The sequence below is a fragment of the Acyrthosiphon pisum genome, chromosome A2, assembly GCF_005508785.2.
Source record: "Acyrthosiphon pisum isolate AL4f chromosome A2, pea_aphid_22Mar2018_4r6ur, whole genome shotgun sequence".
In the NCBI taxonomy this organism is placed as follows: Eukaryota; Metazoa; Arthropoda; class Insecta; order Hemiptera; family Aphididae; genus Acyrthosiphon; species Acyrthosiphon pisum.
The window spans coordinates 9,442,684-9,460,361 of NC_042495.1; the positions used below are offsets into that span (position 1 = coordinate 9,442,684).

General features: G+C 30.0%; 1 protein-coding gene across 2 annotated transcripts in view; it reads left to right on the forward strand.

Moving 5' to 3' along the window:
• LOC100168654 (lysine-specific histone demethylase 1A) overlaps positions 1–17,251 on the forward strand; it is a 491,143-nt gene extending 473,892 nt beyond the window's left edge. For both annotated transcript variants that reach the window (XM_029489753.1, XM_029489752.1), the window contains exons 13-16: positions 9,137–9,289; positions 12,828–13,225; positions 14,421–14,607; positions 16,354–17,251. In XM_029489753.1, coding sequence (XP_029345613.1) covers positions 9,137–9,289; positions 12,828–13,225; positions 14,421–14,607; positions 16,354–16,478 — 863 coding nt within the window. In that variant the 3' untranslated portion in view covers positions 16,479–17,251. The remainder of the gene's footprint in view (positions 1–9,136; positions 9,290–12,827; positions 13,226–14,420; positions 14,608–16,353) is intronic.
• The last annotated feature ends 427 nt before the right edge of the window (positions 17,252–17,678 follow it).

The following is a 17,678-nucleotide window of genomic DNA, read 5'->3' on the forward strand; positions in this document are numbered from 1 at the left end:
CCCCCCCCCCAAAAAAAAATCTCAATCGGTATTTGGGCAAATTATGTGAATCATAATAATATTATGGTGAAAGATGCCTTTAAAATTAAAAAAATATTTAGTTAACATTAATTGTACGTGTAATTTTATATTGCATTGTTAATCTTTTGGTGTTCAGATGTGTAACAGCAGCAGCGGCGTAGTTGGAATTTTGTGTAAGGGGGTAGGGGGGTTAAGTATAGATAATACATATACAATATGTATTTTATTTACACTTTTTATTTTTTATTAATCTTGATAAAATTCTAAGGTCAACACAGTCAATGAATGAGTGGCTATAGCCCCCCTTAACCCCTGAGCAGCAGCAGTTTAATGGATTATTTCGCGTGCACCAATAACTCGTTACAATTTCGTATCCGATGGGCACACGATCGCGCAATGAAATTCCTGAACGTTTTGTAGCTTCTTCGACTAAGGCTTATAATATAATATTATAATACGTATACATAATATTATTATCAAGACGGACCCGTAGATTATCGATCGGCGTAATTAAAACAGAGTAGCTATAATAAGTATGGCGTTCCCTCGGACGCGCGCCGCCGACTCTCGTATATGTATAACATCGTAAAACGATTGCAGTCGTGTTGTATAATATACTGTAAGTAGGTATATACGATATACATATATATTTTTATGTCTTATAAAAACATAGTACCTATACCAAAAGTCTTACCTTACGTCTTGACCCGTGCCCATCGCGTCGTCCACGTCACAGCAGCAGCAGCAATAACATTACAGCTTGCTATTGATTATTATTATTATTTAATATTCGACTCTGCGCTATAATAATATATATACCTAGTAAACGGGCGCATTAGTTGTATTATTCCGACAGTTGTCAGAAGCGAGCGCGAGACTGCTCGGCGAACGACAGCGACGACGTGGACGACGGAAGAGTGGGCAACGGGCTGACCGTTAACGGGTAGGCGACGGGGACGGGTGAGAGGGTGTGGTGAGATGGCCAACAGCGGATCTTGATAAAACTTTAATACGTATCTGACCGTGCCGTAGTGTTGATCGGAGCAATTATAACTGAACCCCCTACAGTTTGACTTTATCCGTTTCTGATCTAAATTAGAACGATTTTTTTTTTTTACTATTACTGCCGTGTATATATATATATACAATATACATATTAATGTTCACCGACTAAGTAGTAATCCGGTCCCATTAGTGTAAATTTAGGCGGTATTCCTTTTTTACTTTTTTTTTAATATTTAAAAAAAACGGTATCCGGACAATGTTCATCTAGACCTCAAGCATGTAGGTATATAATATTATAATTTATAATACAACGTGATAATATTATTATATCCTATATATTATACACCACCTATATAATGTTAACATTGGCCAGTCGTCTGTAATCAGTCACACCCACATGGTTTATGGACCAAAACACTTTTCTCAATTCACCGCGGCGGCTGCTGCAGCACTGACCGTTCACGCAAAACCTCACTGCGTGCGCGATCGGCTTTTGATAAGATGAATCACTTATGTAAACGAGGTTAATTGCGTTTTTACAGGGATAACATAAACCTCAGATTCTAATGTTATGGCAACGTAAGCGTACCTACATAATAGGTACTTGAAAGAAACGTGTGAATGGTGGACGCGAACTAGAAACGACAATATTACAAATTCGGTACTGCGAAATAAATACGTGATATTGTTAATTTACGTGACAATCGGTAAATCTTTTTTACATTTTCGTATAATCGCTCACTCGATTCGTCGAGTATAATAATACATATTTGTTACGAAGAACGTTTTAAATTTTAATTTCTTTGTGAATTACTTGTGATAGGTCTTCTTAATTACGGCATAATGGAGTGGACCAACCCAATAGACGAAGTAGGGTTTAAGTGATAATATATTATCCGCATTAAAAGATTTAACACTAGCACAACTGCTGTAATGAAATAGTATGTGCACTGATCGATCGTTTTTAAACATATACCTAAACGTGTCGGATTATCTAAACTAAATCGAAGTGGAAATAAACTATATAAGCGAGAAGCTAAAAAAATTAACGTTCAATAGTTAATCTTATCAAATCCGAGGTACGCAGTTTTTTTAGTGGCTTGACATATTATTGTATTATATATTATGTATAGGTACCCTCAACGGTTACAACCCATCACGACCCACATTCACAGGCGCGTAATTACAGGTGTAATGGCGCGTCGGGTGGCAGTTTCAATGAAATAAGAGCCATACGTGAAACACGAATAATACATTTCGTGTATCTGTATATTAAATGAAATACAATATACAAATGCACAAAAAATAATTCTCAAATTTTAGACAAAAAAACCTTAGTTTGCACAGTTGTTTTGATAAAGCATTTAATGATTTTTATATGTAACGCATAATATGGCTTTGGTGTAAAATGAAAATGAAAAAGTATAAGTAAATAATATTATATACTCCTGAAAGGGAAAATTGATGCCAGACCTGAACAATGATGATTATAATATTATGTACCTACTATTGATGAATACTGTGTTTCTCGAAGTATAAATTTATTGTATTTAGAACAAACTATTGTTATGTATTTTGTTATTTCAATGTGATTTGCATTATTTGTAATGTTAAATATATAACATATATTATATTAAAAATAAACTTATACAAATATTCAACAAAAATCATAAATATTATAATAATATGTTTCTATAATAAATAAGACAATGGTAGTCTTAAGTTCAAAAGAAAATAATAGGCACCTATTTATTGTATAAGAAAAATATCGGAAAACTGAATATTAAAAAAAAAACATAATAATTATAAAAGATATTGTAATTTTAAATTATATTATTCATTATAACAATATTTTATTTGCAATATTTATTTAACTATTTCTTATAATTGTGTTTCGTGGAAGCTGTACACATGCATAAATAACGATTACTACACAGCCATATAAGATATTACATTATAATAATATATTTGATGCAAGTGAACAGAACCACTAAAAAAACATTGTTTCCATTAACATAAGTTAATATGGAACAAATCGCATATTAAGACGTCTTAAGACTTAAGTACTTATTTGAGGTATACAATTAGTATCGGCTAAAAACGAAAAAAAACCGTTTTTTTATTCAATGTAAGAATTACTTGCAAAATGAGAAAACTCACGTTTATTAGGAAATAATAATTCAACTTCAAAATCTTAAGCTAACCCTTTGGCCTTTACCCATTGGTATATAAAACATTTGAGATCCATTTATTATTCACTTATTTTAATCTGGTTTAAACGAGAATCTAAGCTAACCAATTAGTTTTCTTTTGAACGGAGAGAGTTGTATAGTACCGCCACAAATTACAACAATGAGTGACATTATAATAGTATTATTAGTCGTCGAATTAGGTACAATGATTCAATTCAACTACCATGATACCAATTAAAGTAATTGTGTATTTATAGGTTATTTATTTATTTATAGCCAATACAATAACCAGGTTTTTGTTCATGTCCACAATGGTTTTAAAATATTTTAAACATGTTTCTTAGATAATTGAGCTGTTTTTGTTTATCGTCTACAGATGTTTGGCTATTTTTATAATTATTACGAAATGTAACATTTTTACAGTCTCTACCAAAAACACTTTCAATATAAACCATTCCAATAAATAAAGTTATAACAACAATAATTTCTTTGCTCCAAAACCATTTGTTTTGGAAATAATTTAAAACACACACTAAAAACAATACGTATTTAAGCCATAAAACTTATACAATCGCCTAGATTGTTTCCAAATCTAATAATATATTTTATTTCCAACGCATAATATTTATTATCATTTATCTTAAATGAAAATCCTAAATGATCACGACCATAGTTGGCCATGTTTAATAAATGTCTGTTTGAAATAAATAAAATGAAAAGCATTTCATTATTGCGTTCTTTTTCTGTATGTAATGAAATATTGTACGACATTAATATTATCGACTTTCCAAACTCGTCGCGTTTATTAAAATTATAAAATATCGACAAGACCAGTTAATAACGACAAAACCAGCTAATACCATTGCAACAACTAATGCAATAATAATAATAATAATAATAATAATAATATGTGCTTGTATACTTATATTGCAGAGATGTATTTATATTATTTAGGTATCAAAATAATAATACCCTACCTATAGTCTATATTGTATCCACTACCCATTATTTATTATTAATTTTAATTACTGTATAAGACTGCTATAGTGCTATACTAAATATTAATCGACAGAAAGGTATAAATTCACTGCTTGAATAGTCCTACAATAGCTGCATACCTCTTTACATTGTAAATGTATTAAAATTTTCCAACGGTACTAAAGCTCACCCTATTAAACTGTTCGACAATGATGTATTCGAATTATATTACTTGAAATTTAAGACTCTGCAGTAGCAACTGTTACGTGTACAAATCCATTAAATGTCCAAGAGAGTAATATATTGTCTTCTGTGCGTTACTGCAGCTTAACAAATCACTCTAACAAATAACAATTGTTAAAATTGTAATTATAATTTTAACATTTAAACTAAAAAAAAAAAAACGAGTTCTAATTTGAAAAATATAAAACGCACAAGCATAACATTAACAATAAAAAACGTGTGTTCATTTAAAATTATTAGTTATAGCAACTGCATTAATACACAATAAACCACTGAGTTTTAACTTAAAAATTCATAATATTCTAATATAGATATTATGACTGAAAATCACGGGCTTATAAATATTATGTTATAGAATTATTTACGATGACAGTCAATCGTATAAAACTAATAATAAAAAACAAAGATAACGTAATTATTATGAAAAAAAAAATATAAAAAATATAAATTGTAATATTTAGTACAGACGTCGTGCAAGTTGGAAAACCGCGTTTTATGAGTAAAAATACGAGTTAGTACACTGCAGTGTTAGTAATCAATGGCGGTAACGATAATTTATTATTATTTTAATACATATAATATATATATATGTATATATTGTATATTTATATATAGGAGTGGTACGCATACGCCATCGGACATAAGCATAAGTCATATCCGATGTTGTTTACCCACCTATTTAGTATGATAAGTTGTATTATCTTCTCAACAGTGGCGGCTCGTGGGGTTCATTGAAGGTGGGGCACAAATATTTCCTTCTTTTTCCACAATGACAACTTTGAACTTACCATCAATTCCTGTTGATTTTTTAAATAAAATTAAATAAATGTTTTGATACCTTTGATACCAAAACCTTATACGCTTATAAAGTATCTTGCACAACAAATAATTTAAAAAAAAAATTATGGTTTAAAAATAAATATTAAATATAATTATTATGCCGTTATAATATTTAATACAATATAATTAAAAGTTATAACACAATATTATGCAGTAGTTATAATGATTAGAATCTTAGACCATATACAATGGATGGAGTCATAGCATATTACGCGTATAAAATGAGTTGAAGCCAACATAACTATAGGAACTATAGGACCTGTGACATCTGCGCTTGCGCGACTGTTTATCTTAACTGCGCGTCTGCAGCACTTTGCGCCAAACATTATTGATAAGAGACCAAGCGCATGCGCATATCACTGAGGTCCTACAGTTATGTTGGCTTCATAAATTGTCCGTATGACTCTATCCATTGTATATGATCTAAGATTAGAATGAACAAATAATGATTAATTATTATCATGTTATCAAAATACAAATTTTGTTCCACGGAAGACGGTCGACAATAACAATACGAAGGCGATAAGACCGACAAAATCTTGTAAATCGTAATAAAAATAGAATTCGGGCACAATCCGATTGTGCCCGGCAATGCCGTATTAATTCGTGTCGAAAAGTGGGGGAAATCTAGTACTGTTTACCGGGTCATCCGGGCACAACTTCGTTGTGCCCGCCGCCCAATGTGTATAGTATAGTATACACGTATCGTATCTAGGAGCACCCGTATTTGATAAAACATTTTTTTCGATAATATTTGATAATATACCAACTACCAACTTATATTATGATGGAATAAATACCTATTCAATTTTAATTTTAATAATTTAATATACATTTTTTTTCTTTCTTCTCAAGTTTTTAGGTGGGGCACGTGCCCGTGTGCCCTATAGTACGAGCCGCCACTGCTTCTCAACGTTTAAACACTATACCTACGATATGATTCGTAAACGAAAAACAAGAATGTAATCGTTGTTTTTCGTGATAGAATTTATAAACATACTCGTACGATACGAAAACTTTATTGGTTAATAATATCATTATGATAAAAGTAGGCATGTGTAATTTATTTTATTCATGGTTGGTAAAATGTAAAATAATATGCGCGTATCTTGTATATTTTATGTACAGAATTTTACGTAATCTTGGTGTTTTAAGTTATTATATAGTTTCGTGCATAAAACAGACGATAAGATAATAATTATATATTTCCTCAAACTGAGACACACACACACACTGCTTTTGGAATTTTGTATCAGGACTCTCAGATGCGTAATAATATTATAGTATATGCATATTAGTTTAGGGCTCGTAATTTAATGCACTTAAAAAGTACTAAATATTTATGCGCTTATGTACTTAAAAAAGTACAAATATGCACTTATTTTATTTTTTACTTCGAATTTTCATAAATATACAAATATTTTATTAAAAATATTTTTATATTTCATAATTTTTACCAAATATGTATTAATAAAAATGGGAAATTGTATGTATAACCAAAGATTTGAAAAACACAACATTGCATAAAACTAGTGAAAACTCTTAAAATAAATATAGGTTGATTGTATTTATTATTTTTCTTTCCAAATTTTCAAATAATTGTATTATAAATGTATCATTAATCATCAAATAGGCTCTTAAAACTACAAAATCACTAAATACGCAAAAATAATTTAAAATAAATAATTACCATAATTTTTTCTTAATGTCGTAAAAATAATTTTTAGCTCACATAGCAATACATCTAAAAGCCCCCCCAAAAAAAAATTAAAATGCAACAATTTCCAATCCCTATATATTATTATTTATTACCTATAGTCTATACATACCAATTACCTACCAACTATATACATACGGCACATTTTCAATGAACAGATAGTCTTCGCCATAAGTTATAGCCAATGCTGTTTACCTGCCTACCTATTTAGTATAGTAAATTATATTATCTTCTCGACGTTTAACCACTCTATTTAGTATCTATAGCTAAAATACTATATTACTATGATTCATAAACGAAGAACAAGAAAGTAATCATCGTTGTTTTTTGTGATTGAATTTATTTATGTGCATAAAAGTACAAACCGAACACTTCAATAGTTAATATTATTATCAAGACAAAAGTTGGTATAATAATATTATGTAATTTATTTTATCATGATTAGTATAATGTGAAAAAATATTAAATTTTTTTTATATTATAAAGATATTTACAATCTGTTTCTAAAGCAAAACGAAAATTTGGTACATGGTAAAAATAAAAGGTTCACGTGAATAACTTGTGAAGGAAGTTGTTCACTAACGGCACCTCAGACAAATACTATCTTGTAAAATAATAATGATACGTGCGTACCTTTATGTCTTATAATAATATAATATACAGGTTATTACGCAGGCCTGGTGTTCTTCCATTATATAGTTTTGCGGATAAAACGACTTAAACGATAAGATAATAATAATTATACATTTCTTCAAATTGAGGCGCACACACACGCTGACACTGCCATTAGAACTTTGTCCCGGGACTTTTAGACGGTAATATTATGGTATGCATATTACCTACCTACCTGTACCTACCTACCTACCAAGTACAACGGCACATTTTCAATGAACAGATTCTCTGTGTATTCGCCTCGCCTCGGGTGTGATATTACGACTAATATTATACGACATATTATTATTATTATAATATTACGATACCCTACTCGCTCTCATTGTCTCGTGCCGCGCAACTATACTATGTCTTTGGCGAGGATAGGGACCGAGTATAATAACAGCGTGCTTTCAGAAATCTTATTATGCCGGTCGTTCTAATTAACTCGATCCGTAAACAAAAGTCCAAAGTTCCCTAAACGCCCGTAAGATAATCCGTGTCTTGTCTTCGTATAGTTCGTACACCGCCGCCGTTGTAGTACTATAACAGTAAGTTATAACTTCCCGTGTTTCCGAGCGCAGTCGTTGCATGAACTTACACGATATGAAGTTAAAACTACCTACCTACTATAATAATAATATGCCTCTAATTATGACGCGATGTGGTCGACCACGGGGTTATAATATGTGCTCTGAAAAGGCTTTTTCGCGGCCATTTCCCTCCTCCCGATTTTAATATTTTGTGCAAATTTCAACCTGTAGGACAAGAGAAAATTATTATAAAATTAATAACGCCTCATAATGATGTGTTTTTGTACATTATTATCGTTTCTTCAACAACTGTATTGTTTTTTAAAAATTATTTATAGGTGTTCTGTAGTCCAGATTATCGTGACATTTTTTACGAATCTAATCTATACAAATATCAAATATAACATATTATTACATTATAAGGTGTTTTAAGGGTGTCTTGGTTTTTTTTTATCGGCATAAACAAAGAAACAATTTTACAATGGCTTTATATTATGCTAATCAATAGGTAGTTCAATACAGAAAAAGTTATGATTTAAATCCCCGACAAAAGTATATCGAAACTCGATTTCCTTAGTGACCTATCTAGTTTTATTATTTTATTTGTTCAAATTGGATACAATTGCATGTTTCGAGGAGGATAAAACAAGCCCTGGGGATATGAAAATAAAAAATTATTCTCAAGAGGTAATTCAATATGTTGAAAAAGAAAAATTGTTTTCTGTTTTCATACCTTCAGGCTGTTTTGAATGTAGAAAATATAAATAATAAAACCACGTTCGAATACTTTTTTTTCCTTATGTCAACAGTTTTAAACTAATACATTTGGTTCACTGTTTAATTTAACGTTTTACTATTGTGATTTTTATTTATATTTTGTAATTTTGTTAATGCATTTATTATATTCTATAATTGATATCATGAAATAATAGTATGTACTATTTATCTGTTTTCAGTGCGAAATGGTTACTCGTGTGTACCTGTAGCTATGGCAGAAGGTCTGGATATTAAGTTAAATACTGCTGTCAAACAAATCACTTATGGCCCAAATGGAGTGGAAGTTACAACTTCTAATCCTCGATCAAATGCAAGCGGGGTTACATACAAAGGTAAGGAATACTTCAGTTATACATGTTCTAACTCGTAACAGTTTCTATCAACAATATACTTGAATATTTTATATTTCATAATTTATGTAATGTAAGTACCTACCTACTTCAATATTTAATAACTGAAATGTTGACAATATCAACAACATAGGTATTATTATTATTTACATCGAGCAAAGAAAACAACGTTATAAATTTAAACGAATAACGATCGTTTGCCAACCATTAGATATCTTCCAATTACTTTAAATCCCATTTTTTTGACGTTTGAGATTCGCCCACAACCTTGTTTAATTCACACAATATTGAATATATTATATCGTGAAACCAAATCCCAAATAAGTATAACGTGCTAAAAACACGGTCGGGGTCGTTGATTGATATTTGGATACGGTTTCGGTATTATTATTCGATTTGTGTTTGAATTTTAAATTAAAATCGGATGTGTTATAAAAGAAAAAACCATCAGATTTTCAGTGCAATATGTTGTATTAATTTGTTTTCGGATGAGCTAGGGGAAAAAATTTAAATTATCAAATTATCAACCCTTTTGTGTACACAAGTTTGTTTCAATCCTGCGTGGTCAAATACATCTCGTCAGCCTTTTATTGTTTGAAATTCATTTTATTTCCGATTAGTTTTTTTTCAATTGAATTCTCATTGTGCACATTAAACAATCATTAATCATCAATGGCATAAAGCGCCCCACAAGCGCCTCTGTCAAATTCTGTACCTACTACCGCAGGTCCGTGTATGTTAGGAGGTTTACAAGGGGTGGGTCGTAAGTCAACGTGTTTAATAAAATCAATAAAGTTATCAATTATAATATTATTGCGTCATAATATTTTATTTTATTTTGTAGCTAATAACATTATTTATTTTTAGTTCCCATATGCTATAGTTGTATTTGCTGGCATTCAAATTTGAAGTATTAAATTATTATAATTATATTGTTATATTATTTGTCGACTAATATTTCGATAGTATTAAAAAAAAACGATGCATACCGATTTTTAAATTATCGATAGGTATACGTATTGTAATCCGTATTGTAATACATATTAACTGCATAATTATTTAAGCAGAAAACTACTCTGTAGTAATTACATAATTATATTACTACTGAATATATATTTTACCGTAAAATAATAATATTATATTATTATAAGTATGGTTTGCTGTTCAAGTTAGAGATTTATTAATTAATAATAGGAATAGTCTTAAATATGAAAACGACACCGGGAAGAGCTGTTTTTGTATACCTATATTGTTTTTCAGCTCGTTAATATAGTTGATCGGTTCTTATTGTTATAATATTACAGCCTCTGTATTTATTTTATATAGTGTTTATGTTTTCCATTATTTTGCAATAACCTAGTTTTATATAGTTGTCCGTGAACTTATTTGAAGTTTTGAACGCAGTATCAATAGACTAAAAGTACCTTCCATAGCAATGAACTGCTTACAATGCATAAGTTATAGGCACTAGTCTGTATTATTAACGTCTGTATTTTATAAATTGTTGGAGAAAATTGAAAACTAAATATTTTAGGTGGGTAAAAAGTGTTGAATAAATTTATAATGCCTATTATAAAGACTAAAAAGCTTAAAAGTAATAATTAAGTTCCTAATACTATATTTCGACGTCTGTGATAAAATGGCTCAAAATGTTCAAGTGCTTACATAATTCAAACATTTTATTTTTAATATGTAGATTGGTTAAATTGTTTTTTGAGAGTCCTTCTCTCCACTCCATTCTTATATATAGTTTCTGTTATAAAGTGTTTGAAAGTGGTTTTCCTAATACCTTCTATAACCTTCATTGAAAATTTGATTCTTGGTTTTCCCTTATCAGTCTTAAAATATATGTTCTCTTCAACTATTGTATAGTTACCTATCGTCGCTTTAGAATCACCGCCATGGCCAATCTCAATAAATTCGTGTTTGTGTTTTTTAAATATCAATGGAATATATTGTTTACTATAGTGTTTTGAAGACGCGAGAGACCTGCATATTGTTTCTAAAGTTACGAAGTTAGAACGAGATGTTCGCTGTGAAAAATCAAAATGTCATCATGATGGCCTCTTTAATATGGTTTGTTATTATGGCCAATTTCAGATACTCGACACCGTTTTCTTTCTTTATCTTTATGGTGGCCTATCTAAAGTATAAATATTACAATATTCCACTATCAAGGCCAACCTCGTGAATTTTCAGTGAATTCAAATTTTTAATTAAAATAACTTTTGAGAAAGGTGCAATAAGCACACGTTTTAGAGTTAACAATTGTTCAGAGAGATACCAGCTTTCAAAACTCTTAGCAACAAAACTGCAAATCCCCCCTCAAAAGTTGGTAAAACTAAGATTGGCCATCATGGTTCTCAAGCTACGCTATGTATTGTTTTATAATATAATACGTCTTATACACCTTTTTTATTCATTTATGTATGACGTATATACTCCATGTTAACAAATACAATAATATGTGATGTATCAATTGTTAAATATTATAATTACTTTTCCCTTACTTTCTCTGTGTAGGAAATATTCAGCGCTCATCTCCAGTGTTTCAAATAATTTGATTTCGGACAATTTTTACGGTCCATGCTTCAGCTCCACGCCTTCAAAAAACTTTGAATACGTATTCAAACTTAGTTCTATAAAATAAAATAATTTATATTAATTATAAGATATTATAATTAAAAGTTTCTTAACGTTGTAGTTAATGCTCAAAAACAAACATTTTACCTTTAAACAATTTGGTCGTTAATACTTTAATAACCAAAACACGGTAATACAATTATGATAGAAGGATAGGAAAATTAACCCACGACTGCAGTGTTGTACCTGATTTGCCTATTTATAATGCCGTGTGATAAAATATTTTTTTTCATTTTTGTTCATATACATTTTTTTGTCGCATAAGACAATACAATAATATTTATCAATAAATAATTACAATTTTATAAGTATTTTTTCCGGTTATGTTGAGATTGGGATGGCTCAATCCTTAATATTAATTTTATTCTAATAATAATTTCTAATAATTTGTAAACAAAAATATAATTGCAACCAAACAGAAAATAGCAGTAAAATAACATATTTTGTTCGTAATATTATTTGTATAATGCAATAAATTTTACGAAATTAAGACTCGCATCTTTATCTATACTGCATATAAAAACGACTTGGAAACTACTGAAGTACTGAACTAATTAGTACCGAATTGTGCACACTTATATATTCCTCGAGGTTCAGAGAATGTTGCTTTGTTTTCAACCTCTATAGGTTGATATAGGGTTAACCACGTTTGAAAATATACCATGTGCTATTTTCGATTGCCTATCTTGATTTATTTAAAATTGGGTGTTCTCAAACTGCAGTTCTGATGCCAGTTTTTAAAAAACGTTTGATTAAATTTTGTCTTACCTTCGTTACGTATATCTTATAATATATTATTATTAAAATGTATATAAAAAAGCATAGTAAAAAAATATTATTATAATAATATCATTTACATTTAATATTATATTTACAGCCGACGTCGTGCTCTGCACACTGCCTTTGGGCGTACTGAAGCAATCCACCAACCCGAAGACTCAGTCGCTGCCGAACACTGTACAATTCTCGCCACCGTTGCCCGACTGGAAGGTCGCCGCCATCGAACGTTTGGGTTTTGGTAATCTCAACAAGGTGGTGCTGTGCTTCGACCGCATTTTCTGGGATCCCAACGGTAACCTGTTTGGTCACATCGGTAGCACCACAGCCAGTCGCGGCGAACTGTTCCTGTTCTGGAACCTGTACCGCGCGCCCGTGCTCTTGGCCTTGGTCGCTGGCGAGGCGGCCAGCGTCATGGAAGACGTATCGGACGAAGTCATTATTTCCAGGTGCATGTTGGTGTTGAGAGGGATATTCGGGACAGCTAACGTTCCAGACGTAAGTTAACGATTGGAAAGAGAATATTTATAATATACGTGATATCATTATAATGATAGCAGTGCGTGGTACTTACCTATATCAATATAGTTATGAGGAGTCTAAAATATATCCGGGCGTGGATCCAAGGTTGAAGCCAAGGGCCTTTAGCCACTCCAACCTCTTTAGGAAATGTTTTATATAATGTATTTATTTAGTATTTGTATGATAAATGTCTTAAAATCCATCACTATGGATCTCTCTATAAATAGATAATCTTATCTATAACAATCTATGGTCTATTATTTGTTAAAATTATAAATGTATTTTTCTGAAAAAATGTAGCTGTCCCATCTCAGATTTCTAGATCCGCATTTGACCCTTCCCCTGACTTTGTTCATTTTTAAATTTTACAATCATTACAATTTATTATCATTTTATATTTTTATATAGTACCTTAAGGTTCTGATCCCAGAATATTTGTGTTTTTAATAATTGCAGATAAGATCCTTATTAAAATATGATAAATTATCTTTAATATTATTCCAATTATAGCTACATGTCACTTTCAATTTCAATTGTTCCCAAGTTCTCATTTTTAATATTCTCCCATACTATAATATGTTATTATATGAACATAAGATAATAATATTTTTTCTCATAGTTTTGAATATGGTTTTCTTCGGTTTTTTACAAATTACCTTATAATTAAGTATGTTACTTAACAATAAGATCCAAAACATAATACGCAATAAGCTAAAGTAAAATCTTGTAATCCCATATTGATTAATGTGTGTTGTATTTTATGGTGTTAAAATTGTATTTAAAATGTGTAATGGTACTTTCTACTAATAATGAAACATATGATTTAGAAATATTTAAATAAAGGTCAAGTTTTAAATAATTTAAATTCCAATATTTTGTGGGTACCTCATACGCATTCAAAGACAGTTTCAAAATATTTTAGTATCTTCTTTTATCAACGACGTATAAACCTACGGCATTATAATAATTTATACATCTGTCTATATAATAATACACCTACCATGTACACCATGTACCTACTACACTATGTTGTACTGCACATTAAATATTATTCATACATTATAAGTTGTAACTTGTAACCATACGTATATATATATATATATATATGGTATACGTATAACTATTAATTTTATTATTATTATCTTAACAACGTCGTGTGATCTATTTTCAGCCGAAGGAAACTGTCGTTTCTCGCTGGAGAGCCGATCCATGGGCACGGGGATCTTACTCGTTCGTGGCAGTAGGTGCCTCCGGCTCCGATTACGACTTGCTAGCAGCTCCCGTTTCGTGTAACAGAAGCACGGAACCCAATACGACTTCAAACCCGACGGACGGAAGCGAACGACTCTATTTTGCAGGTGAGATATTTTCCAAATCTAATAATATTGTCGTCGTGATATACAGAGTGATTCATAAAGCACGTCCCCCTATTTCATCTTCAATAATCTGCAGATTTTTGGAAATTTTATATATTTATTTATTTTAAGGGTGAAGCCGTTTTTTACATAATGTGTAATGATAATAAATTATGAAGGTAAAATTAAGTACATGCACAATTATCTATATATTATATACAACAATTAAAGATAAGAAAAATGTAAGAACAGAAAAAAAAAATTTTAACTAATACTTATCAAAACTTAATATAAGTGTCCGCTGCTGGTTTGTCATTATATAACCTTCTAAAAGTTTGGTTAGCCAAGTAGCAGTTTGCGGTAGGTACCATAAATATATACTGAAAGACTATATTTTCAAATATTTTTGATTTTTATACTACTCGAAATTTTTTTTCACATATCAAAATTCAAACGATTATATTTTGAGTCATTTAATTTTGTGTTCTAACTTATACTAAGGGTCATAATATGTTCACTAATTCATGAATTCATAGGATTTGGAAGATATGGGAACAATAGTAGTTTTCAATTAATAATTGAAAAAAAAATTGATAATTTGTAAAAATATAGTTAATATCGTATATAATAAATACTAGAACCATTATTTTACACTTATTTTATGTTTTTGCGAAACCGTTTTATTATTTGTATTCCTAAGTATTAATATTTTAATAACTGAAACTACTTGTTCGAATTTTAAATTATAGGTACATAAAAATTTTCAAAAAATGTATCCACTGAATAATTTAGTGTTTAAAATGAGGGTTCTCGTTTGAAAAATAGAAGTTTGCAATTGTATATTACCGCAGGACACTAATTGAGTAAAATAATAATACTCAAAATTAAAAAAAAAAATTATTTTCTCTGAGTACCTATTTTTAAGAATTCCAAAAATCAGAGTTTTAATAAATTCTTTACTAAAGGAAATAGTGGGGTTAGGTAATGGGGTGGTTAATGGGAGGTAATGGGCATGACATGCTTGGTGAATCATCCTGTATACGCGAGTTATTGTCTTTTAACCATCGTCACGTTGTTGATTGTCGGGCTTATACGACTGTAAGAGCTCTAAAGGAACTCATTTTTAAAAATTTAAAATAACGTCTAGATTCGAAAATTAAGTTTAAAAAATAAAAGAAACTGGGTTCAAATAACGGCTTATATACATAATAGTGTTTGACCGTCTGGTCCCCTGCAATTGCTCTCCTGCAGTTGAAAACGGAGACGTAAATCGTACCTATACATATTATTATTATTATTATTATATTACATCCGACTCACCTGCCATTTAGCGTCGTCGGGCCGTTGACACGTCAACCGATTACTCTTCCTTTAAGAAGTTGTCAAGCTGATTTACAACCGTGACGGCGACTTAAGAGAGCGTGAGATGACGGGGTATCTTTTTTCGAATAATAAGTCATATTTTCCGAGTAAAATTAATTTCAATACCTAATCACCGTGGTGTACATTGTGTACATAATATATAATATGTATACTTTAGTATACATAGTAATGTTCGAAAATCCAAAATGACGTGTAGGTATATAAGTCTGTGTCGTCTTTTATAACGTGTTTAAAAATATTTCGAATGCATTATTATCATACACGCGTCGTATAAGGGCGGTATATATGCAAATGAAGACGTTCAATTATTGTTATCAAATACGACCTGTCAACTATATACGTTTTGTGTCTGTTTATATTATTTAGGTGAACATACCATACGTAATTATCCTGCAACGGTCCATGGGGCTTTTCTCAGCGGTCTTCGTGAGGGCGGAAAGATCAGCGACAAGTTTTTGGGATGTCCATACGCAGCGCCTGCATCAAAATAATTTCAATTTGGAGCCATTTTTTACGTATCATTTTTTTTTTTTATAATAAACTAACAATTTATGAATTTTTTTTTTTTTGAACACTAATTTTAATGTCATACTTTTATATTAATACGTATTGTATTCGACAATCATATGAATAATGCGCCCTTTTTTTTGATTCTAATAATAATTTTAGCACTTCAATTTTATTTTATTACTTAGCTATAAGATAATGCATACAAAGGTTATTATTCCAAGGTCTTTAAATTATATTTAAATATTTCTAACAACTAATTTTATTACTAATCATAATATTAATAATTATTCCATTACGTTTAAATTCAATTAATATTTATTTATTTATTTTTGAAGAAGAGCTTTTTATAACCAATTAATATAGCATTGTATATGTATTTTACTCAATATTTAATCATTTTATCGAGCATCAATCATTTTTTATCGTAAGAATTAGGTCTTAATTTTTTCAACGGTTAACGTTTTATTTGATTAAATATGTCAAATTCTGTTTGAGATGGAAACAATTATAGACGATTTGCCATAATATTGCCATAATACAATATTATTATATAGAATGTAAGTTCATAATTAAAACAATTTTTTTTTTCATAATTAATTGTCATACATACATGATTTGCTAAATTATATGTACTTATAGCACCACTTTATTATTTAAATATTAGTTTTATAGATACACTTTTTGTCAATTTTTTTTTTCTAACATTTCTTTGTAATTTTTGAAACAAATAAAGCATACTGCCTTATCTTAATAATGAACGAGTTGTACAATTTAAACAGTCTGCAAACAGAGCTACCTATTGATTTTTTACGTATTTCGGCGAGTTTTGTATCGCAAACATACAGATGGCGCTATATGTTGACCGAGGGAGAAAAAGAAAGAATAACTTCTGAAGCTCTTTCTCGTGGTTAATGTTGTCGGATTAACTTTTTCGGACATTGATGAATAAAAATATCGATTATCTACATAATAATTCTGTAAGAATATAATTAAAAATATCATCGATATCAAATCGCATATAATATATGTATTAATATATTAGTTTATTAACTTTATTTCAAGAATCACAACACATCACTGACCAGCCCCGCGGTGAGTAAATCGAGACAAAGTACCTTGTTACAAGTCCAGCTGTTTTTAGTTTCTCTCGTTTGTGTTAAAAATTAATAAACACAAAAATC